The sequence below is a fragment of the Neurospora hispaniola genome (assembly GCF_033458365.1).
Source record: "Neurospora hispaniola strain FGSC 10403 chromosome Unknown B0T23scaffold_5, whole genome shotgun sequence".
Taxonomy (NCBI): Eukaryota; Fungi; Ascomycota; class Sordariomycetes; order Sordariales; family Sordariaceae; genus Neurospora; species Neurospora hispaniola.
In genome coordinates this window covers 3,550,883-3,573,438 of record NW_026944410.1, presented here as the reverse complement: position 1 = coordinate 3,573,438, position 22,556 = coordinate 3,550,883, and the positions used below count along the sequence as shown (strand labels likewise).

Sequence of the window (22,556 nt, the reverse complement as noted above, 5' to 3'; positions counted from 1 at the left end):
ATACTATAGTACTTTGCTGGATTTAATTTCTTCGATACCCTTATACTAATTTTATACTATATATCTAAAAAATACCGCCTCATCCCAGGCTACTATACGTATATAATCGAAAATTAGGGTAGAATATTAATTAGGGATTTAATCCTAAGCGATTGGAGCTTTCCGTAAAGTATTATATCTAACCGAAATTATAAATTTACATTAAGAATATAGAAGGGTATATGGGCTATAATAGGCACTAAATTTTTAATAATTACCGCCTACTACCCGTAAGGTAATGGTATGACTGAGTACCGAAATTAAAATATAGAGATAGCTATCCGCTTTTATTACTATATAACTTTAGAATCCAATTGGGTAGAGATATTGCCTAGTTTCTAATAGAATATAAATAGTACGTACTTAAATCCTATTAAATCGTTCCTGTACGAATAGTTATATAGTTTTAAATTATTCAGCCCGTTGGATATTATTACGAAAAAGGATATCTTTAGGACCCTTAAGCAATATTAAGTATTAAGAGACGGATTGAGAGAGGACGTCTAATTAGCTATAGTATTCACAGCTATAAAGGTAAAGAAGCGATATAATAGTAACTATTAGTAGATCTCCTTTTCGGTCGGAGATAAAGTATTCCTTAAATTATATAAAGGATACTACTTATTAGGTTACCTATTTAGAAAATTTTCGCAATAACGTACCAGACTATTTACTATTATTAAATATATTAATAATTTAGTTTATTAATTAAATTTACCCCCGGAAATAGTAGTCTACTTAATTATTTTAATAATATATTTTAAGCGGGTACCTAACAGCGACGATTTATTTAATTAAATAAAGCTACTACCCAGTCTAATCGAAGATAATTAGCGAAACTCCGATAATAAGGATAGGGAGTATAAAATAAACGTAATATTAAATTACGCGGAAGATAAGAAAAATAGAGGTTGGAAATATCTAGTAAAATAGATTGGTTACAGTCATTATTGGAATAAATACCTACCCGAGAAAGAGATAAGGAACGTAAAAGAATTGGTCGTAGAGTATTAGGAACGCTTAAAAGGACCTATAAAGGCTAAAACCGGAAGGAGAAGGAAGGTTTATTTTGAGTAAAATAAATTAGAAGCGCCGGCGGCGCGTGAGGCTCCCGCTTATAGTAGGAATTTGAAACTACGTTGGAAATAAGGGTATTTATATATATATAATAGATAGACTATTGAGGATAGTAGTATTTCGTTTTGGTAGCCGGGATTTAATACCGGATTGGTATTATTGGCGTTATTATATATTAGATCACTTAACTGGATGGCCCAGCCCGCTCGGTCGGGTTTATTTAATTGAATGAACCGCTCCTACGGGAGCCCACCTACGTATGTGGGACCTGTAGATTAGATAAGGCTTGCGTGCCTTAAAGTCAACCGACTGTACGCAAGCTTCCTGCTCTGGATTCTTTCAGATCATCACTTTACACATATTCAATCAGACACATATTATTATCACAACGTTCAAATACCCTCTCAACGGTATTAACATCCGTTCAAGCGGAAGCCACATTACGATTTGTGAAGCAAACCTAGGCATGCAGAAGATGACGGCCGGGGTCGAACGGAGCACCGAGTTGCACAGAACAATTTGGCGTGGAGACCGTTTCTTCAAGAGGCCTAGAAGGGGCTCAGAATTTTTAGTCTCCGATGCAGGTGCGATGCTACGCAACCCAAAAACGGCAGTGAGTGTGTACCTGATGGCAACCTTGTTACCGGGTGAAGGGGTCCAAGGGTCCAGGGGTTCAAACAAGTCCCAAGGTCGACCACTCATGATAACCATGGCCGTCACGCAGTCTCTCAGCCAAGCCGTGACCAAAAAAACGCAAGCCAGAGTGAGATCAGGTAATGAAGGGCTCTCTGGTTTCATATAGCACCACTTCTCCTTGGCACTCAATATTAACGCGAGACATCAAGCCAAGTTGAACTCAAAAATACTGAAGTGCATAATCTACAAAGCACAGCGCCGTTACAGTCATTCCGTCTTTCAATAGACGCGGCCGGCACAACCATTAGAATACGCCACGGAGTCAGCCGGATCATCGTTCGTCTCCCGCATCCCTTCGGCACGGAAACGAAATTCCCTTGAGATGGGGACGAGTTTACCACTGTACAATGCGTTTCCAGGATGAAAGCCATTCCGGAGGCCGCATAAACAGTGCTCTAGTTTGCTCTATATTGTGTTGCGGAGGGTGGAATGCCAAGGTGTGAAGTGGAAATGTGAAAGTTGGAGTTTAAGCGGAATTCCCAACCCCAATGATTGCCGTCTAAATTTTCTCGACCCCAGATCCTGTACGGAAAACTTAAAAAAAAAAAAACTTGGCATTTTCGGAGAACAGATGATAAGTCAAAAACCCACGGCAGTGGGACGCAATAAAGAGGAGGGGTGGGGTAGGGACATGGAATGGCTGGTTACTCACTTCATCAGGGAAGCTCTGCCAAGGAAGTCAAGTGTCGAGGTTCTGTCGGGCCCGAGTTCAACCCGGGCTGGAGGCGAGACAATTTTCATCAAGTAGTAAGTCAGTGAGATCTTCCAAAATGGTCAAGGCACGTCATCCCACATGGCGATCGATCTAACTGCGTTGGAGGTCTCTTCCATAGGTAGGGTTGGCTCCGTGTCTCGGAATACTTTCCGGCGATGATATTTGGGTGATGCCTAACCGACCTCAAGGAATCTTCAAGGGGAATTTGGGCAAGCAACTCAACTAATTCACAGCTACATTTTCGGAGAGCAACGGTGTTCAACGCCCATTGCCGTTGATAGTCATTCTACTGACTGGATAGGCTACAAGATCACGAAGCCTACCGCTGCGGCAATCCCTCACTTACCAAACCCCAAAATCTTTACTTGTCAACTACCTCCACGAGTTTTCTTAATTCCTTCAGTTATGACAACGTGCCGATTTCTCTAATTCCCTTCTGCGCCAAACTTTTTCCACTCTTGGCTGGTCTTCAATTTTCTAGCCCTCCGAGTCCCTCTTCGCGCTCGCCGACGATTATACGAGCGTAGAGTGCCCTATGTTCCCATGCGAAGTTCGACTCCTGGAACACAATCCCATACACATACCTCGCTAGTTCCCAGCTATGCGGGTCCCCACGCCAGAAAGCCCACTCTTCTCTCTCTCCTGTGTGATCTGGAGTACCAGGCTGCTGCTGCCCCGTGATGTCCTTTTCTCTGGTACCTCTGAGGCAACCCCATAGCTCCAGATGGTACAGAGGTTTGCCATCATATCCTGCAATTCGCCTCTGATTCTCCTGGTAAAAGTAATCCACCAGATTCACCCACGACGTTGTCCTGAGATTAGCGTCCCCCAACGACACCTTCCAAAGCGTGTCGGCATGGTTGTCCATGATCTGTTCGATATCCTCCCTCTCACAATCGTTGAAGTGTGACAGCGACAAGGACTGCAAGTGCGGCCACCGTGATTCCGGATCGATTATGTCCCCCAGCGACCACCTATACCCGTCACCCTCTGGAATCATGTGCTCCTCGCGGTACCAAATTCTATCCCTTTCAAACGTCAGATGTCGCAAGTTCGTCAGCGATTTCAAGAATGCGCGCACATTCTCTGACGACATAACATGGGAAAGCCTCGTCTGGCTCATGGGCGGGATACACTCTTTCGCAGCCATGTGAATCGGATTCCCATGACGAATCTGAATCTCCAGCGTCGTCAGATTCGCCAGCGCTTTTTCCACAATCGGCGAGAAGAACAAACCCGGATCATCCAACACGCACCACGACAGATTCTTGATCCTTAGCGTCTTCAACCTTGGCGCCTTTCCCTTTCCCACCACCGACTGGATCTCCAAGTACCGCACCAACGACCGCAAGGCCCGCTCCTCCGTCTCGGGCGTGGAAATGCTCGGAAACGCCGTCCGCCACGGCGCGTACCGAAACGGGTTCCGATCGCTATGCAACGCCACGGAATTCAGCGGCGCAGCGAGACTCAGCTCCCTGCACGCCGCAATGGTGATGTGTTCCAGCGCAGGGAACTGTTCCCAGCACATGACGATGCCGTCGTAGTCGCGGTCAGGCGAGTGGTCCACGGCCAAAAACTGGGCTTGGTCTAGTAGGAGGTCCTCGTACCGCTGCCGATCGAGGGCGATTTGGTCTGCTGAGCGCCGGTGTTGGCTTATCAGCGGGCGGTGGCGGTGCTGGTACCATTCTTGAGAGAGGAGGTCGATGCGTCCTGAACCTTGTGGGTGGTGGACGTAGTGCGGGAGCCAGTTCCTCGGGTGGTCGGTTGGGGACCAGGTGAAGTCTTCAGGCTCGATTTCCTCGTCGAGAGTGGAAGAAGACTCGAGTCGTCGCCAGCGCGGTGAGGCGAGGGTGTCGGTTATGTAGTAGATGGAACGCAAACAGGGCGCAATGGCGGGGGAGTTGGCGAGCAGCTGGAGGTGGTGGGCGTCGCTGAGGAGGGGAGAGACGATGAGGACGGGGAAGGAGGCGCGGGTGCTGCTGGGGAGGAAGCGGTGGGAGAGGAGACGGCAGAGGCGGGCGGTGGGGACGGGGAGGAGAGAGAAGATGTGGTCGAGAATCTCGTTGGGGAGGGAGGCGAGGGAGAGACGGTCGATTGGAGCTGCGGCTGGTGTTGGGGGTTGGAGGTCCATTTCATTTCTTGGTAAGGTGGTTCGTTGATATCGCTTTCTGGGTGGGTTGCAGGTAGGTAAGGAAGGGAAGCTTGAGAAACCGATCAGGAGCGGCCTGAAGTACGAAGGTTCGCCAATTCTTGGGTCTACTCGTGGGGTTGTGAATGGGAGGATGATTCACCAACTAAGGTTGAAATGTGCTTCACGCGCTTCACGAACGTTTGACTACTGGCGATGCGATGATGGAGTGATTACTACAAACGGTTATCAGGACAAGGTTCGCCACGCCGGTTAAAGTCATTCAAGGCACTACTGCGATCCGGAGGTCTTCCGGATGAAGACTCTGTTCGAAGTATGTCCCATCGACAACGCGGACTACCGTAGAGAATCACCCTGTCACGAATCACATCAAACCAACCGTAAAGTTGTGATTAACTTGATTGCAAGAATCGTGGCTAGGGTTTAGCTTGTTATCGGTGATATATCATGGTAATAATCTAGTAACATCTCTATGTCTCGGGATGTTGACGGGACAAATGTGCTGGTGACATTTCCCATGTTCCTCCTTGGAGGTGATGAGTCGGTGTACCTTTGTTGTTCCTCAGCATGACAGAAACGTTTCCATTGTGTCTTTGCACGCAGAAATACCAGACAAATTAAACTGTGATTTTGGATCTGACTAGACTTGACTTGGTCGAGTACAGCTTGGCGTTTTGTAAAGCCTTGGTGAACCTGAACGACTCGGCGTGCTGAGCGCCATGCGACGACAGCCCCAGAACTCGGGAGTCAGGAATCATCGGTGTGACATCCGCTAAGGTATCGATACGTGCGCATCCGTCTCTTTTCTAGAGGCCGTGATAATCTTTCAGTAATTCCCGAACATCGTTTCAGGGAATGGTATCAACGATGGCATCGTTGTCGACGTTCTCTTCCAAAAGGGGGAGATGAATCGAGTTGTGGTGGACCCATACAGGGCCAAGATTTGTAAGAATGGGTATATAGTAGCAAACCATGTAAACATTTTCAACAATAAGCGCCAATGGTCTAACGGCTAGGATTCATCCCTTCCAAGGATGAGGTGGGGGTTCGATTCCCTCTTGGCGCAACTTTTTTTCCTTTTCTACTTTTCATTTCTTTTGTTCCTCGGGGGTTTTTTTGCTCGTATTGTACTGTTCTTGTTTTTTTTGTAGTTTCTTTTGGTATGTCTTTTGGTGGTTGCAATCAGTGGGCCGTCCTGAAGAGATCACTAACGCCGATAACGGCACCGGGGTTTTTGCTGGTGACGTTTCTCTTTCTGGAAACTGAAGGTTCTATCTACTCTTTCTAACCAGTCTATCTCTCACGATCAGGGGCATCATCCGTCATCTTTCCCCTTTCTGCCTGTCCCGACGATTCTTGATAGGCATCCAATTAATCTCATCAGCCTAAATTTAAACCAATCGCATTCGCTGAACATTCAGCTGCTCATCTGTTTGTCGGACAATACTCGATGCGGCAGAGCGGCGCTTATTCAACGTGGCTTATGCGGATATTTATCTTGATGCCTTACAAAAGCAAAACCTAGGTATCTTCACTCCCAGTCCTCGAACCAGGCTTTCATGTGTGATTTGAATTTATCTCCGAAGGATGTCGGGCATAATAAAATTTCATTTGTACGACCGGGCCGTCTGAGCACGCCCGCTATCGCCGCTTCTTACATATGTTGGACGGATAGAATGGAATATAAGCGCTGTCAGACTGTATGCAGCTTGCCGTTGTGAAACCTTTTACTATTGCTGCAATCGAAAGGCGTTGAAAGAAGAATCTCGCCTTCAGGTAGCCAGCCATTCCAATGTCCCTCAATGGCCCCCAATCGATGCCTCTCAACACCACGCTCTACCAATGCAATAAGGCGGCAGGCAAACCTCAAAAGGCATCTTTCTCCATTGTCTGTCTACCTAACACCACCTACCCCTGCAATCTCCCAAGCTATGATGCCGAATATCGATAGTTTGTTTGAGGCTTCGAGCTAAGAATTGCTATCGGGAATCTAGAACATCTTTCCAAAAATCTTCCAAGAATAACTGGACCAGGAGTAGCATCCTTTTCGACGCTAGTGGCGTTAAGTCCGAGCTGAAAGCAGATATCGGAATGTTGTTTTAGCGCTTCACTCAAGCCATTCATTCACATGTCAGACAGAGAGACTGGAGGACCGTTACAACAGATCCATCCCGTCCACATCCAACCACCGTCATCATCTCGACGGCACGGGCTTCAGCCGCACACTGACTAGCTCTCTCCTGGCCGTTGAAGCCTAGATCAACAGGTCCCAGCACCATGTAAGCCACGCACAAAATCGATAGTGTATCGTCCAGGGCAGTTGTCATGTCCCAGAGTGTCGGTCTTTTCCAAGAAACCCCACTACCATACTCGGATATCTTGGGAAAATGCCGGCGATAGAACTCCATCCCACATAGGATTGGTTGAACTTGCGCCATGGCGTTTGGTATGGTGAGATTTCTGGGTTGCTATAAGGTAGAAGATGACTCGCTGCTTCCTAGGACCCTCCTTGAACCTCTCCCTGAATTTGGAACGGGAACGAAGGGAACAAGGACGTCACACGAACGAACACGCAGCATTCCTCCCAACCACGATGGCAGTCCTCAACTGGGCCAGCTCCCGTGCTGCTACTCTCAGTCCATGTCCCAGAACAGCGGCTCTGGTAGTCATTACGACATGGCTGCTGTACGTCATCGGCCTCGCAGTGTACCGATTATACTTTCACCCCCTGGCCAGGTTTCCGGGGAGGAAAATGGCTGCGGTCACCACTTGGTATGAGTTCTATTACGATTTCCGGTACGGTGGGAAGTACCTCTTTGAAATAGAAAAGATGCATAAGGAGTTTGGTAAGGAAGAAGCGTTTTAAACCGTGATATACAAAAAAAGTCAGCGCTAACTGGGTGGGATGGACTTACCTAGGACCGATAGTGCGCATCAACCCCCACGAATTGTCGATCCATGATCCGGAATACTACAATGAGCTTTATGTGGGAAGCAGCAAGCGACGGACCAACTTCTGGCCCTTGTTCCAGGGGTGTACCGATGACACTGATGGTGAGATTCTTGGTGCAGATCAGATATTTGGGAGAGAGGAAGGGTCCATCCAATGCTGACTTTGTCCCCAGTCAACCACTTCATGACAATCGACCATGATTTACATCGCCAGCGTCGAAAGCCCTTTGACCCCTTCTTTTCCCGCATGGCCATCAACACTCGATACTGGCCCATGCTTGCAGAAAAGGCCGTGTTTCTAGAGTCCCGCATCCGTGAATACAAGGGCCAAGGGAAAGCTGTGCGGCTGGACCGCGCTTTCTCGGCCTTCTCAGCGGACTGTATTGAGAGGATATGTACTGACGACCTTGAACCTGGCGATGGGTTCCTTGATCAGCCAGATTTTGGACCAGAGTGGTATGATGGAATGCTGGGTTTGATCAGAAACGCGCCCATCTTGACCAAGTTCCCAAAGGCGTTGAGGTGAGTTGGCTGCACGCCTGGCCGTCATGGGCCTCCAAGGCTAAATCATTACAGCTCATTAGGATACGTCCCACAGCGCTTGCTGCTATGGCTTTTCCCTCAAGGACGCATCGCCAACAAATACGATGAGCGAACAAGAACCCAAATCCGAAAAGCTGTAACTAAACAGCACCTGTCCAAGGACACCACCAGCTCGGAGCATACCACACTCTTCCACGCGCTGGCGCAGAGTAATTACCTCTCACCTGCCGACAAGACAGAAGAACGGCTAGTCAGAGAAGCTAAGCTCATCTTTCTCGGCGGAACCATCAGCACCGGACGAACCCTCAGCTTCGTATCCTACTACGTCCTTTCCCGCCCAGACATCAAGGCCCGTCTCGAGGACGAGCTGCAAGATGTCATGGCTGCGTGGCCGGAAGCCATTCCCACTTGGACTGAGCTGGAGAAGTTGCCGTATTTGCAGGCAGTCATCAAGGAAGCTTTGCGGTAGGTTTTCTGTCCCGCGTAAACTCGTGTGTGTGCGTGTGTGTGTGTGTGCCACATGGTAGCAAACAGAGAACTGACGGATGAGGAAAAAAAAAAAACAGACTTAGTTACGGCTTCATGAGACGTCTGCCGCGCGTCTCGCCCGATGTGGCCATCCAGTACAAGGAGTACACGATCCCGCCTGGGACTCCGGTGGGCATGAGCGCCTACTTGATGCATAGCAACTCGGAGGTGTATCAAGATCCCGACCAGTTCGTCCCGGAGCGGTGGCTGGGTGGGGACACGAGGGTGATGCAGAGGAGCTATGTACCCTTTACTAGAGGGTCGAGGAGTTGTCTTGGTCAAAAGTAAGTGAGACCCGTTGGTAAGAGTTTTGGTGGTGGCATTGAGAGACTGAGAGGCGTCCTTTGCTGACTTGCTTGTTGTGTACACCATGTAGTCTCTCCATGGCGGAGATCAGTCTGGTGTTAGCAGTACTTTTTCGACCAGATGGGCCGCGAATGGAGCTGTTCGAGACGGACGAGAGCGATGTGAAGCATGTTCACGATTTCGTTGTGCCGCTGCCGAAGTTGGATAGTTTGGGTGTTCGGGTCATGATTCGCTGAAGATGATGGATGGAGGAGGAAGAACTTGCCGGCGCTGGTGATGCATGGTGATTTGGTCAAAGGGTGTTGTTCAGTTCACACTGTTTCTCTGATACATACCAGTTGTCTGTCGTCTGTTCGGTTGAGAGACTGCCGGCGAGCTTGCGAGCTAGATACTGTGAGCGACTGTGCCAGCCGCACCATCGTGCCGGTTTTCCTTCCCAAGCACCATTTTCCATGTTATGTGTGTGTGGCAGGACAATGTTCGATTGGCTGGACGAAACGAGATGTCGATTTGGGCTCTTTGCCAAAGGTGCGCTTTCTCCGCACGGCCTGGGACGGCTTGGACGGCAGTTGTCTGACTGGGTAACATCTTCCTGGATGGGGGACCAGTTGGGGTAAAGTGAAAACAGGTTGAGAAGATACCGAGGAACTTTAACCGGGAAAGTGAGATGGTTCGGATGGGACCACTGGGATCCAATAACGGGAGATGTTGGGCTCCTCCGTCGTACCTATCTTGGACAGCTGGTGAAGATGTTGACAATGGATTCTCCCGACACGCCTTCGGTTGAAACTTGGAACCCCCGGACTGGACCCCTCGAAAGCCGAACCCCACAGCACATGCTTTAGCGGAGTCAGCACTAACAACGAAATCCGGGGTCCCCGCAAAGATCGCCCAGGGGCATTCGTCCCATCGGTCGACAGGGAGCCACCGAAATTCGAGATGGTGTCGTCTTTTTTGGTGCATTTTCATCGACGTCGACTCGAATGTAGACAGCCTATAACGCTCTCCCATCTGAGCTAGTCGAAACGAGGTTTCAGATAATGAGATAAAGGGCATGTTCAAATATTCATTAGCAGGAAGAGGGAAAATACATGAGATTGGCAAGTTGAAGCCATACACAAGCGAAACCCAGCCCAGGCAAAGGAGAGTGGCGGAACCTTAAGTCCACAAATGGAACCTCGGATGTCTGTTCCCCAAGTGTTCCTGCTCCTCCTCCGTCAGACCTTCCAGCCTGTGATCTCTCTTGCCTGCTGCCCTGGCGCGGTTCTCCCACGCGCAGTAGAGGATGCCAAAGATGGACAGACAGACGACGCCAATCTGTCCGCCAAGGTTGATGGTGTGGCCGGTGTGGTACTTGGGGGCGTCACTTGGGACGTAGGTCCAGCTATAAAAGGCATGTCTGAGTTAGGTCCATGGCCTGGACAGAAAGAGAAATCATAGAGAAAACTCACGTAGCAACGATACCACCAATAGTTCCCAGTGTCACGACGTAACCGCTGGTGACCGCACGAACAGCTGGTCCAGCCGAATCTAACTTGTCATTAGCTTTCCATCCATCACCACTGTATCAATCATGCCAAGCGAGGGACGACTTACTATTGATCGCCCAACTCAAGAACCCCGGCCCTCCTGGGAACGCACCAACCGTCACAAAGAAGACAGCCATATACCTCACATTCGGCTGACTGACCCACCTCAGTATCGCGAACCCGATCAACGCCAGCACCGAAAACGCCGCCAGCCAAATACCTCTCTGCCGACTCTTATCGCTCCCATACGCCACCGCTATGGCGACCAAGCAAGCGCACACATACGGCGGCACGCTATACAACTGGGCCTTGGTATTCTGCCACCCCAGATCCTTCAAGATGGTCGGCAAAAACACCGACAGTCCCTGCACCGTGATATTAATCAGAAAGAACCCGATTCCGCACGTGTAGTTATGCACGTTCATCACCGCCAACTTGACATGGCGCCACTCAACCTTTTGGGCGGGATCAGTGCGGTGTTCCCTGACTAACCGTTCCGCCGCGATGCTCTTCTCCCTTTCATTCAGAAACCACGCTGTCCGCGGGTCAGTAGGCATCCAAACCGGCGCCGCCAGCCCGATGAGTATAGTAATGAGCCCCTCAAAGAAGAAAATGTTCTTCCACGTGTGAATCGTGTGGCCCGCCACTCCCCACTCCGGAATCCTCGAGAGGCCCGTGGCCAACAATCCACCGAATGCGCCAGCGATGGAGGCCGCGGAGACGTAGATGCCGATGCGGAACAGCAACTCCTCCCGCTTGTAGAAAGTGCTGAGGAAAAACGCCATACCCGGCATCGCGCCGCCTTCAAAGACGCCTAGGACCGCGCGGGCGCCCATTAACCCGCCGAAGTTCGTGACGAAGGCCGTGCATAGGGATACCAGTCCGAACCCGCAGACCAACAGGGGTAGGTAGAAGCGGGGGCCGAGCGCTTTGAGGAGGACATTGCTCGGCACTTCGAATAAGAGATAGATAATGTAGAAGATGGAGAGGGCCCAGTTGAACTGCGTGCCTTCGAGATGCAGGTCGGTGGCGAGACCTTGGATGCGCGCGTTGCCGATGTTGACTCGGTCGAGGAAGCAGAGCATGTACAGGAGGGTGACAATGGGGACGCAGTGCCAGTCAATCTTGCGCCGGATGGCCGTCTCTTCAGCGTCGGTCCAGGAGAGCTCGGGGAGGGAGGTGCTGGAGGAGGAGGCAACGTCTTTGGGTGTTTGCTCGTGGTGGAGAGCTGGTATGTGTTAGCGAGGTTGAATAATGACATTGGCAGTGTGAAAATGTAAGTAGGAATTGGTGATGATAATGGATAGGGTGGTTTGAACGGTTGACATACCGACTTCCTTCTCTAGGTCCCCCATTTTGATGTCGCTATGTGAGAGGTCGACCTGAAATTTGATGCTTGGACCCTGACAGCTCAAGGTAGGTGATGTCGATTGATCTTTGAGGGTATATAAGACAAAGTCAAAGACGGGGCAGGACAAACACAGGTAGGTGGATAGCTGACGGCGGGTCTACCCCTTATGAACAATCGGAGAAAACCCAAATAAGACAACGGACATTTGCTCCGGTTCGCGGTATCTCCCGTTGCCAACCCGCTAGCCGAAAAGCTTGTTGCAACTGTAGGTAGCGGTAGGAATGGGATATTCAGATTGTCTCCAGTTGATAAAAGGCAAAAGAGTTAGGATTTGCAAGGACCCCTTTTCGCAGCATGTCCTTAGCTCATATATCATCGACACAAGCTTTCCTGCTCTTGGGTTCCTTTCTGTCATACCTTGTTGTCAACTTGTCTGTCTGTTCACGTCTTAGCGGCTTCATGCTAGATGCGTACATTTTCTGGATGTCATCTGGCAGTCGCGATATTGGGTATACAGCATGCGGTATGCAAGCTCAGCTCTGCATTGTGACATTCTTTCTGCCGCCCGTCTCTTCGCCGTCACTTACGGTTACGTCGTCTCATAGTCTCCTTCCCCCTCCTCCGCTTGAAAATAACCGGTACATGAGGTGTCCTCCCTAAGTTGGGCGGTGGCGTTAACCAACATGACACCCTCCATTTCCTGTTCATCCAACCGCGTGAATGAAGCATTTTGGAGAAGGTTCGGCAAATGCATTTTGGTGAAAGCCAAGGTGCGCCAAGCTGTCCGAGACCAGATTGGCGGGTTGGTGGTGGATGTGTCGACGGAACGGATGGCTGGACCACGAGGCCATCTCGAGGAGGAGTTGGAGAGTGCGGGGGTTTGGGGTGTCTGGTAGCAGTCGCTAGGAAAGATCAACGCCTTTGTCCATAATAGGTTTAACGTGCTTTTCTCGCTTTTGGAAGCAGATGGGCGTGAATGTCTAGCAAGGTCTCGGCGGTCATGTATGACGCTTTGGATGCCCTTCTTTGTTTCGGCAGTGAGGTGATTCGTTGGTTGCTTGAAGGCTCAAATGCTGTCTCCTCGAATCGTTATTTTTTACTCCTTTTTTTTTTTTTTTTTTTTTTTTTTTTTTTTTTTTGTTACCGTTGCTTGCTCCATCTGCCTCTTCAGGTTGTGTTTGAAGACCGCTACATATTCGGGGACCTGCTTGAGACACTTTTGTGCCAGGGCGGGAACCGTGGGATCCACCTCTGTAAGACATAACAACGATGGCCCGTCCCTGAAGTCGCCATTCATTAATAAACCGTGGATGCTGTTGTTCGCTCTCGGTTGGTTTGGGGAGAGGTTGCAATTAGCCGGTAGCTATTCTGCCATGTTTGACAATCAGGCCGCCGGGGCGGCTGCTGCGTGTGGCAGGCAGACCAGATCGCCCGTGACAGTGAATGTGTAGACTGGCAGATTATCGCTTTGAAGGCCTGGAATGCATTATAGTAACGTCAGGACATGATGCTTTCTTCCCTCTGGCTTGCTGTTCCTTCTGTTCATGCCCATTATGTCCAGCGCTGCTTCGTTTGATGTCGGTGTTGTTCACTCATGTCAAGACCTGCAGGCCTCTTGTTGATGGGATGATGGTAGCTGCGTCGGACGCCAACATACATGGACGCCAGAATGAAATCCTTGGATATCAAAAACTCGACCCTCAATCTGTGAGTGATGACTGGAGTGACATTGTCTTGTTGGTGACGGAGCCATCATCATAACCCTAACCCTGACATATCCTGGGGGAAAGGAACTGAAGTGAGTGGCTAGTGAGGTCTGTGGTTGGTGATTCCCTGTGGCTGTGGCTGATGGGACAGCCGAGCCTTCAGCAAGCACACTGCAATGTTGGACGCGGGACGGGACGTATCGTTGCAGGCCAAGTGGCTTTGACCCATTCTCTAACGTAGAATGCAGAGATCAGCGCGAAAACTTGTTAGTGATAGCACACGCCTTGCGTGGGTGAGCCGACAAATGGACTTGCGATAAGCCAATCACAGCCCGTGGTCAAACCGAGCAGCGCACGGGCACCCGCACACAAAAGGGCTTGGGCTTCCCCTTGGGCAAAATGAGTTGGGTTCTCCAGGTCTCCTCCCTCAATCCAGTTTGCTTCCGTCATCAATCCCACCCACCCACCTTTTTCCATCTTTTCCATCGACCTTTCATCCCGGCCCTCCTCCTCCTCCTCCCCTTTCCCATGGCGGACTCGGTGACCCACACTTCACCTCCCTCTTCTTCTTCTTTCTATTCTCTTTTTGGTACTCCTCCTCCCTCACACCAGCCCGACGGCGGACCGAATCGTCGCGACGACGATGAAGCGAGTTCAACACAACCATTCTCCTTCCCAGGGTCAGTGCCTGATAGTACCGGTGCCGTGAGTCCACGCTTACGTGGATGCATAGCCGGTCCGTTTTTCCTCGTCGACACACTGAAGTGAGCGTCCCGCGATTCGAGAGTCATCGACTCCATCAACTCCTACCCATCACGTACGCCTGGTGGAAGGACGGGGGTGCTTGACGGGCTATCGCATCGTGGGAATCTCGCAGTAAGCCGTGTCGGCTAGCCAGAGCGGCGGGACTATCATCACCGACGCCAGGTCATTCTCTCTCTTTCATAACCCAACTATCCCTCTCCTTTCGCCTTCCTTATCCTTCCACCACTTCCCTTCCCTCTCCCCTGCCGTCTTCCCTTCCACTCCTGGTGCTGTGTGTTCTTGGGCACACGGACGTCCCGTTTCTCCTGGCAATAGCTGGAAGGATGCGTCCCACGCGTCGAGAACCGTAAAAATTTGCCAACTCCTACCCACAGGCTAGCCACCTGCTGGAAGGACTGGGGTTCTCGATAGGTCGTGGATAGAGAGTTGGCGGACCATAGCGCTCTCTGTCTACCTCCGGGTGTTGGGAAGCCTCCGACAGTTCAATGTCACGCAAGAGCGGCAGGATGATCACCACCAAGGCCCCAGTCCCGAGGTCATGTATCTGGCAGGATGCATGGCCGGAGCGTTTCTCTGTGGCGATGTACTGGAGTTCCGTGCCGCACGGGTCGAGAAGCACTGGTTCCGATCATCAGGACAATGCCTGGTGAAAGGACTGGGTCTTTCTTGATAGGCCGCGGGCAGAGACGAGACTGGCCGTCCCGTTCTCTGCTGTCTTGCCTCCGTTCGTGCGGAACCGTTCGACGGTTACATCATCACTTGAGAGCAATCTGTTTCATGTTGGATGATGCATTGGGGGTCCGTGGAACACGAGTCGAGAAGCCTTGGGGTTCAATCGTCAGGTCAACTCCTGCTGAATGGACTGGGGCTCTCTTGATAGGCCGCGGGTTGAGAATGCTGCTGGCGTAGCATCCTCTGCTGTCTTGCCTCCGTTCGTGGGAACCGATCAACAACTGCATCATCACGCATGAACGGCGGGACTTTCCCATCTCTTCAAAACCAGTCCTGGCGCTGTATGTCCGGCAGGGCACATGGCCGTCCGTTTCAGCCGTGCGATACATTTGAAAGTGCGTGGAACCCAGGTCGAGAAGCCATAAAAACTTGCCAACTCCTACTCAGCAGGCTAGCTGCTTGCTGAAAGGACTGGGGCTTCTTCGATAGGCCGTGGATGCAGATGCTGCTGCTGTAGCACTCTTCCACCTCCGTCTGGGGGAACCTATGGACAGTTGCATCGTCACGGGTGAACGGCGGGACTTTCCCCATCTCTTCAGAACCAGATCTGGTGCTGTGTATCCGATGTGGTACATAGCCATCCGTCTCAACCGCGCGATACTTCTGAAAGTATGTGTAACCCGGGTCGAGAAGCTATAAAAACTTGCCAACTCCTACTCAGCAGGCTAGCTGCTTGCTGAAAGGACTGGGGCTTCTTCGATAGGCCGTGGATGCAGATGCTGCTGCTGTAGCACTCTTCCACCTCCGTCTGGGGGAACTGATGGACAGTTGCGTCGTCACGGGTGAGCGGCAGGTCTGCCCCTTCCCCTCTGTCATGTTCACCGCGCGCCTAGCATAGCACCAACACAACACAGCACCATCACTACACCAGCACCATGACCATGATGTTTAACCGTGCTTACGGCTAACAGTCCAAGGGAGGTGAATGGGTTGAACGACGGGGACAACCTTCGTGACGAGCTAACCGACATTCTCGTCAACAACCACGACGACAACATCATGTCGGCCGTGCTTGACTCGAGCGACGACGAATGGCACTGCAAGATTGATATGTCGAATCGGGACAGCGTGGTTGTATGGGAGGACGCGAATCATGATGTGCAACACACCTTCGACCTGTCTTTGGACCTTCACGTCGATACCTCAGAACGGCATGGCCTCTTCATTTTGCATGGCCTTGTGTACCTCAAGGCCGACACGGCCCTCAAAAGGAATCTTCGCCTGTTCATCTACCCGGAGAACATCCAGTCCATCGAATATGAAGTTTGCAATCATCCATCTATCCCCGGCATGGAGGAATCTTCCAACAAATCCATTCGCTTGCGCTTTACTATGGCACAGTTGCCCAGCTTAGTGGTTCCAAACAATATGCCACTGGAACCGAAGCCAAAATCAAAAGCTGTACTGGACAGTTTGAAAGCCCTCGCCACCGTTCATAGCTTTACTATCTACTTGGAAATGCTCCGTTTGGGTCTAGAGACTCGGCATCAGTTGTCTTTGCTACCGTCGGTCTTCTCGTCTATCAATGTCAGGTCCCGGTTGAGGACAGATGTCGTGCGGGCGGATCTACGCAAATTGTATAAGGGTGTCGGCGGTCACGCTCTAGACTTAGATATGACTCACGCAAAGCCCGGCGCGGGTCCCAGCAACGAGACAGGAAAGCAACTTTTGCAGCAAACGATAGAAGAAGTAGCGCCGGCATATACCAAGGATGACTCTCCCCAGAGTCCGACGCAAGTGATAACTCCGTCTGGTATGTTCTCTGCGCTCACTCACATCATTATCTCATCAGGTTACTAACGCGCTGCCTCTTAGACCGCAAACGTCGGCGAACCAGTGAATCCCTGTCTCCCTCAACCACCACCGACAAGCGCATCCTCACTGCCTTCGCTCAACTAGCCAAGCGCCATGCCGATCTGCAAAGTCGCGTTGCACACCTCGAGAAGATGGTGGCCGACTCTCGGTGTGATCACACTCCATGCCGTTGCGATACGGAGGAAATCGAGAACATTATCGAACATGTAAACGATAAAATCGGCAATGACATGGATGATGTGCGATGGGAGTTGGAGGACAAGGTGTTTGGCGAGACGCGGGAGCTTGTGCTGGAGAAGACGGAGGAGCAGCAGTCGCAGTTGTGGGCCGATATGCGAGAGGGCTTAATGGACGAGATGCGGCAGGAGATCAAGGAGGAACTGAAGGCAGAGCTCAGACAGGAGCTGGCGGCAGAGATCAAATCGGAGCTGTTCAAGGACATGGCACAGGCGATGATGAGGGCGGCGTGCGGTAACGGCGAGAAGTCTGGGGCTGGTATGTCACAAAGCACGCAGAGCACGGATAGTACTCAGTGAGGCACGCCATCGGCTGGTCCGATACCCTCACCTAACGGCCTTATGAATGAACATGATCTCTTCCTTTTCCCCAACATACATGAGGCCTCAGCATCTTGGTTGTTCAGACTGATGTCTGCATGTGCTTCCATGTTGTAACTAGAGTGGCCAACCTGTGTTGCCATTCTGCCCGTAGGTACCTCTAGTCGACTACTTGTCCTTCCTCCACAAATCCCTCCAAAACTCTCTAAACCCATACTGCGGCTCCTTCCTCTCATAGACCCTCTGCCCCTTCCCTTCCCCCGTAAACCTCCCCAAAATCCCATCCGGCTTCTTATACGCCATAGCATCAGCGATATTCCCTCCCGCCGGCCTCGTCGCCCTCTCCTTGATCGTCTGCGCAATCAACGGCGCCACGTCCGCAAAACAGTTGTTCAGTTCCCGATCCAAATTGAAGTACGGCTTCTTGGCTAGCTCGGGCGCCATCAAATTGTAGGACCGCGTGATGGCGTTCAGATTGGTGATGGACAGTTCGAGGAAGGAGCGCTCGGCTGCTTCCCAGGACGGGTCGCGGAAGGGTTTGGTGAAGGAAATTTCGGGTTCTTGGGTTTTTGGCGTTGGTGTTTCTACGGCTGCTGCTGCTGTTGCTACTACTGCTGGCTCCTGACTAGTACTCCCAGAAGTGGCAGAAACGTCCGGCGTCTGCTGCCGGATCTTGACCATGACGGGATCTTCTGTCGAGTTGGTCGGTACAGCTATCTGATCCACGTTGCGCCTTCGGGGTTATGGATCTCCTCGGCGCGGGCGTACTCGCTCGCTCGACGGATTTGGTCTTCTAGGGTGCCGCCCCGACTGGAGATCATCCGGGCGGCATGGCGTAGCCAGTCGTTGCGGAGTCGCTTGCGGAAGGACTCGGCGGTTTTGATGAGCTCTTGTTGTTTTTCGATCCAAGGGGGGACGATTTCTTGGCGTTTGATCATTTTGTTCATTATGTATTCGGTCTGTTTTTTTGTTTTTCATATCTCTCATCAGCAATGCCGTACATAATATTGAGCATGGGAGAGCAGTGGGAAGCAACATCAAGGTAGAGCCAAAACTCACAGTATCAATAAAAGGATTGTCAGCCCTCGTATCCCTCTCCACCCCTTTGCCCCTCGGTATATTCTTGAACTGGCCTCTCGCAATCGCATTCTCAATCCGTTCATTCGCCAACGCCGCCAGCCCCGAAACCGTATTCGGCATCGCCCTCGCAACCGGCGTAAACCGCTCTCTAAACTCCCGCCGCAACTCCTCCCGCTCTTCCTCCGTCAGTCCCATCGACTCGGCCTTTGGCAACTCCATGTCCACATACGCCTGCGCCTTCTCCCTCGCGCTCGCCACCCTCCTCCCCGCACTCATCTGCGGTTGCCGCTTAATCCGCATATCCACCACCGGGCTCGGAATCTTAGGCTTCCCCCTCGCCTCCCTCCCTAGCGGCTTGTGTGCATCGTTCAACATTCTCAATACCGCGTCCTCCGTTGACTCTTCGCCCGTCCATGCCTGCGAAGAGGCGATCGATCGCGTGCCCTGCCCCGCGGACTCGGGGATGCGACTGTGGCCAGAAGAGGTGATCCCGGCTTCGGAGAGCGTGGAGGCGTGCTCGGAGGCGAACTTGGCAGAGGCCACTTTGGCTAGGAGTCGGTCGCGCAGGGTTTCGTCGAAGCCGGCTTCTTCGATGGCGCGGAGGCCGGCGCGGCCGCCTGTTAGGAGGGCGTCTTCGGTTGCTTGGGCGAGACGGCGGGTCATGGGGCCTTGTTCTTCCTCGGGGTCGGGCGAGGGAGAGGCGTCTTTGGACTTAGGCGGCGTTGTAGTGTCATTTTGGGAATCGGTGGGCTTGCGATCGGAGGTTAGGTCGTGGTTTGTGTAGTTGTTTGTATCGGGTTCGGACTTGAGAGGCTTGGAAGAGTTATCGGCGGCAGAATATACGCAGGAGGAGTGTGATAATGATCGTGCGGAGGGGGTTGAGATCGGGTTGCTGGCGGTTGTGCGCAGGGCGCGGAGGGGGCGGGTGCAGAGCATGGGGTTGAAGCTCATGGCGAGGGCCCAGGGAGGTTCAAGCAAACGAAGGTATTTATCGGACCAAACGGAGGAAGTGGGAAAGAAAGACAAGAAGAAAGTGAAACAAAATTTTGGGTATCAAGAGGCAACGTTCGCGGTTATCGGCGGCGATCTCCAGGGGAATTTCGGGCGGGTCGATGACGAACTGCACGATAAGGCACAGTAATCGCGACAGTGCAACGGGCGGCAGTTTTGACATCCGCGGCACGCAGCGAGCACTTTAACGCTGGGAATGCCCTCATCCCAGTCCTCGCTCTATTTCAAGTGATCAACGTTTCAACCTTACAATATATATAATTTTGAATCGAAATGCGGATGTCGGCGCTAGACCGGATCGAATATTCTTGTACTGTTGTCACGGTTGAAGCACAACTCAATCCTTTGTGCTTGTGTCTATCCTTATGAGAGCTTTTTAGCAAACGCTACCTCAACAATAGGGACCTTGGCGCAGTTGGCTAGCGCGCAGGTCTCATACTACAGTATGATCTGGTTTAACATCAGAGTAATCCTGAGGTCGGGAGTTCGAGCCTCCCAGGTCCCAATTGTTTTTGCATTTTTTGAGACTTTTTTCTCTTCTCTCTCTGAACCAGGCTTTCGCAGCGGGTTGTGATGTTTTTTCTTTTTCTCATGTTACTTGGGGGTTGAGGCCGGCCTGGTGTAGGGCCATTTTTCAGCACCCTACCATACCATACCCCCAAGTATTGTATCCTTATGCTTACCCTTCTTTTGTTCATCCGCGATAGATGTGGACGCAGAATGATGTGGTTCACATCTTGAGGCTGATATCGGGAATGAAATGCCGGCGTATTCAGGATCACAACCATGAACAATATAGAGCATCATCCCAGTATACGCGGACACGGAAAAGCCCGAACAATGAACTGAGAAGGAGAAGGAACGCGCTGGGCAGTTTCTTAGGTGGGCATCCATGGCCCTTTGAACATCGATTGCACTTGCCAGTCCAATCGCTTCTACTCATACTTATGACTTCCAGGTTATGAGTTGAAGTCCACGAGCTGTGATCCTGGTTGGTCGCCTGCTTCGGATTGTTCTTTCCTGAAGGGCTTGGGCATCAGCGCCATCGCGGCAACATTTTGCAAAGCCCCTCATTTTACTGCGTCTCAAGGGACTACCCGTTGTTACCTACTTAGGTAGCTCTCGAGTTATTGAAGTCTGTCGAACCTGTTTCAACACTGCTTGTGGATCTCGTCAGCTTGATCAGAAATCAAGAATAGTACAAGGCGAAAAGGTAGGCGCAAAGGGATTCGGTTAGGTAAGGGAGATGTGCTACCTTCCCAGATCGCACATTGGGTCCTGTGATTTTCGAATACTCAGGCCTGGATCAATGGAATAAAAGTAAGCAAGTACCTCTAGACAGAGCAAGCTCGACTGCCGTACCGCGAATTTCTTTACTCGTCCAAAAGGCAGAAATAATGAGGTGCTACGCGTCCATTATGGCCACGAGCCCCCTCCATCCCACACGTATTCCGCGAGGTGGGTGAGTGTCAAGATATGGGAGCAACCTAAGGTAGGTACTTATCCTCCTCATGAAGCTACGATCTTCGCGATATCGGATGAGGCACTCAAACGCAAAGAAGGAAAGTACTGTATAAGTACCTCTGCGGTGCGCGACTCCGACGTACCTGCCAAATGTCTGATTCTCAGGTATGTAACTGGCCACCCACCCAGATGGGAAAGTGGAAAGTGCTCCCTGGGAACTCCAAATGTCAGTCCTACTACCTATCCAATAAGGCAAATATCCCCCTTCCAGAAATCTGCCGTGTAACGGATCATTATTAGTCGTTCACATCACTGCACAGTTCGGTGTGTCCCGTGTAACCGCCAACCGGTGTCTAGGTAGTGACGTCGGGAAACGATTTAAATCCCCACAAACGTTCACCGACGGGATGTTATACATGGTACTCGGTAAAGGAAGTTCCTAGCGAGACATCAACTTGAAACAGTGGAACAGCGTACCCCCCTAGGAACTGACGTGAGACTCTCGCTTCTTGAAGTCGGAAGAAGATCATCAAAGTCGGAGGCGCTGCATGTGGCCGCAGAAGTAAAGATCGGAGTGTTGCACCGAAAAGTTGAGGGGTCCGGACTCGGAGCTTGAGGTTCACGGCTCACGGCTAGTATATGGCGGCGATTCTTTCTAGGGACTCAGTTACCGCTAATCTTTTAAATGACCATTGGGCTTCACGAAGCTGCGAGAATATACTAGTATTTGATGTCTGGGAAAGCCCGAAAGAAGTGGCAGCATTGCTTCATCACTAGACTGCAATGCCCAGACTTGCCCAACTCCTCTTACCCAGCCAGGCCTAGCCCTGCCCGGACTAGAACCTCCTTTATTGTCATTCGAACTCCCCAGATCTTCGGGATCATCTATCTGCCTTCAGACGACCCCGCAACCCGGTCGATGCACATCGGATTTGGAATGTGTGTGTGACTCTACACTAACACCTAGTCTAGAGGCTCCACCTCGGGGAGTTCCGTCCTGAGCAGCTCGAGGATGAAGGATCACCGACACTGACATGATTGATGATCGCTCTCTCTGAATCCACCATGCTGATGCCCCACATACTGTAGCCACATAGCTTAGCATTGAGCCAAGATCTGGGGAGAATCTGGGGAAGTGCTGAGGAAGTGCCGGGGGGTGTTTGCCAGCTTGCATAAGTGGTCGTCGAGTTGCCTTTCATGTTTGAAGAGCTCAAAACAAAAGTATACACTTCAAAAGGGTTCGATTGGAAGTAAAGACAATTATTGAGGTACCGAGTGAGTGAGCGGAAGTGCCGTATCCAAGGGAGAGAGATGACGGTCCGACAGAAAATGAACAAGAATTCAAGTTACCCGATTGATCAAGTGTTGGTGAACGCTGAGAAACATCATGGTTATTGATGGGCAGCTGATACAGACCAAGAGTCAAAAGGTGGAACACAGGATATCAGGCGTGGTATTCATTCAGCGTTTCATCGATTGCAGCGGCGCAATGGTATCAGATTTGACCAGTAGATGGGGTCGCAAATATCCAGGGAGAATAG

The 22,556-nt window shown here is 51.1% G+C and overlaps 6 protein-coding genes and 2 non-coding genes across 8 annotated transcripts; 4 read left to right on the top strand and 4 right to left on the bottom strand.

Moving 5' to 3' along the window:
- Positions 1-1,466: 1,466 nt before the first annotated feature.
- On the bottom strand, positions 1,467-2,026 carry B0T23DRAFT_383160 (uncharacterized protein; the record flags this gene model as incomplete). The annotated part of the gene is made up of 3 exons (XM_062837386.1): positions 1,467-1,729; positions 1,841-1,889; positions 1,967-2,026. Coding segments are annotated over 3 exons (336 nt in total), but the record flags the coding sequence as incomplete, so codon positions are not given.
- Positions 2,027-2,996: 970 nt separating this feature from the next.
- On the bottom strand, positions 2,997-4,658 carry B0T23DRAFT_318126 (uncharacterized protein; the record flags this gene model as incomplete). Its single annotated transcript, XM_062835053.1, has 2 exons — positions 2,997-4,439; positions 4,557-4,658. The coding sequence occupies 2 exons, from the start codon at positions 4,656-4,658 to the stop codon at positions 2,997-2,999; spliced, it is 1,545 nt and encodes a 514-aa protein (XP_062692280.1).
- Positions 4,659-5,670: 1,012 nt separating this feature from the next.
- Positions 5,671-5,742, top strand: B0T23DRAFT_t247. The gene has a single exon. It is a non-coding gene; the product is annotated as a tRNA-Gly (tRNA).
- Positions 5,743-7,269: 1,527 nt separating this feature from the next.
- Positions 7,270-9,241, top strand: B0T23DRAFT_405836 (cytochrome P450; the record flags this gene model as incomplete). The annotated part of the gene is made up of 6 exons (XM_062839056.1): positions 7,270-7,522; positions 7,596-7,730; positions 7,802-8,150; positions 8,205-8,636; positions 8,738-8,983; positions 9,076-9,241. 6 exons carry the CDS (start codon positions 7,270-7,272, stop codon positions 9,239-9,241), a joined length of 1,581 nt encoding a protein of 526 aa, XP_062692279.1.
- A 795-nt stretch (positions 9,242-10,036) lies between these two features.
- On the bottom strand, positions 10,037-12,153 carry B0T23DRAFT_176636 (major facilitator superfamily domain-containing protein). The gene is made up of 4 exons (XM_062833006.1): positions 11,865-12,153; positions 10,602-11,762; positions 10,457-10,535; positions 10,037-10,389 (listed from the first exon to the last, which is right to left on the bottom strand). Exons 1-4 carry the CDS (start codon positions 11,887-11,889, stop codon positions 10,164-10,166), a joined length of 1,491 nt encoding a protein of 496 aa, XP_062692278.1. The 5' UTR covers positions 11,890-12,153; the 3' UTR covers positions 10,037-10,163.
- A 3,934-nt stretch (positions 12,154-16,087) lies between these two features.
- On the top strand, positions 16,088-17,439 carry B0T23DRAFT_430069 (uncharacterized protein; the record flags this gene model as incomplete). The annotated part of the gene is made up of 2 exons (XM_062840224.1): positions 16,088-16,841; positions 16,904-17,439. The coding sequence occupies 2 exons, from the start codon at positions 16,088-16,090 to the stop codon at positions 17,437-17,439; spliced, it is 1,290 nt and encodes a 429-aa protein (XP_062692277.1).
- An 82-nt stretch (positions 17,440-17,521) lies between these two features.
- B0T23DRAFT_383147 (uncharacterized protein) lies at positions 17,522-19,780 on the bottom strand. Its single transcript, XM_062837385.1, has 3 exons — positions 18,520-19,780; positions 18,229-18,419; positions 17,522-18,193 (listed from the first exon to the last, which is right to left on the bottom strand). The coding sequence occupies exons 1-3, from the start codon at positions 19,489-19,491 to the stop codon at positions 17,629-17,631; spliced, it is 1,728 nt and encodes a 575-aa protein (XP_062692276.1). The 5' UTR covers positions 19,492-19,780; the 3' UTR covers positions 17,522-17,628.
- Positions 19,781-19,951: 171 nt separating this feature from the next.
- Positions 19,952-20,056, top strand: B0T23DRAFT_t248. Its single transcript has one exon. It is a non-coding gene; the product is annotated as a tRNA-Met (tRNA).
- Positions 20,057-22,556: the final 2,500 nt, after the last annotated feature.

Coding starts and splice junctions, on each gene's coding strand:
- B0T23DRAFT_176636 (XM_062833006.1), bottom strand. CDS start 11,889: ATGGGGGACCTAGAGAAGGAAGTCG. Junction 11,763..11,864: donor GGACCTAGAGAAGGAAGTCG/GTATGTCAACCG, acceptor AACACATACCAG/CTCTCCACCACGAGCAAACA. Junction 10,390..10,456: donor ATTGGTGGTATCGTTGCTAC/GTGAGTTTTCTC, acceptor TGCCTTTTATAG/CTGGACCTACGTCCCAAGTG.
- B0T23DRAFT_383147 (XM_062837385.1), bottom strand. CDS start 19,491: ATGAGCTTCAACCCCATGCTCTGCACCCGCCCCCTCCGCGCCCTGCGC. Junction 18,420..18,519: donor ACAATCCTTTTATTGATACT/GTGAGTTTTGGC, acceptor ACAAAAAAACAG/ACCGAATACATAATGAACAA. Junction 18,194..18,228: donor CAAATCCGTCGAGCGAGCGA/GTACGCCCGCGC, acceptor ATAACCCCGAAG/GCGCAACGTGGATCAGATAG.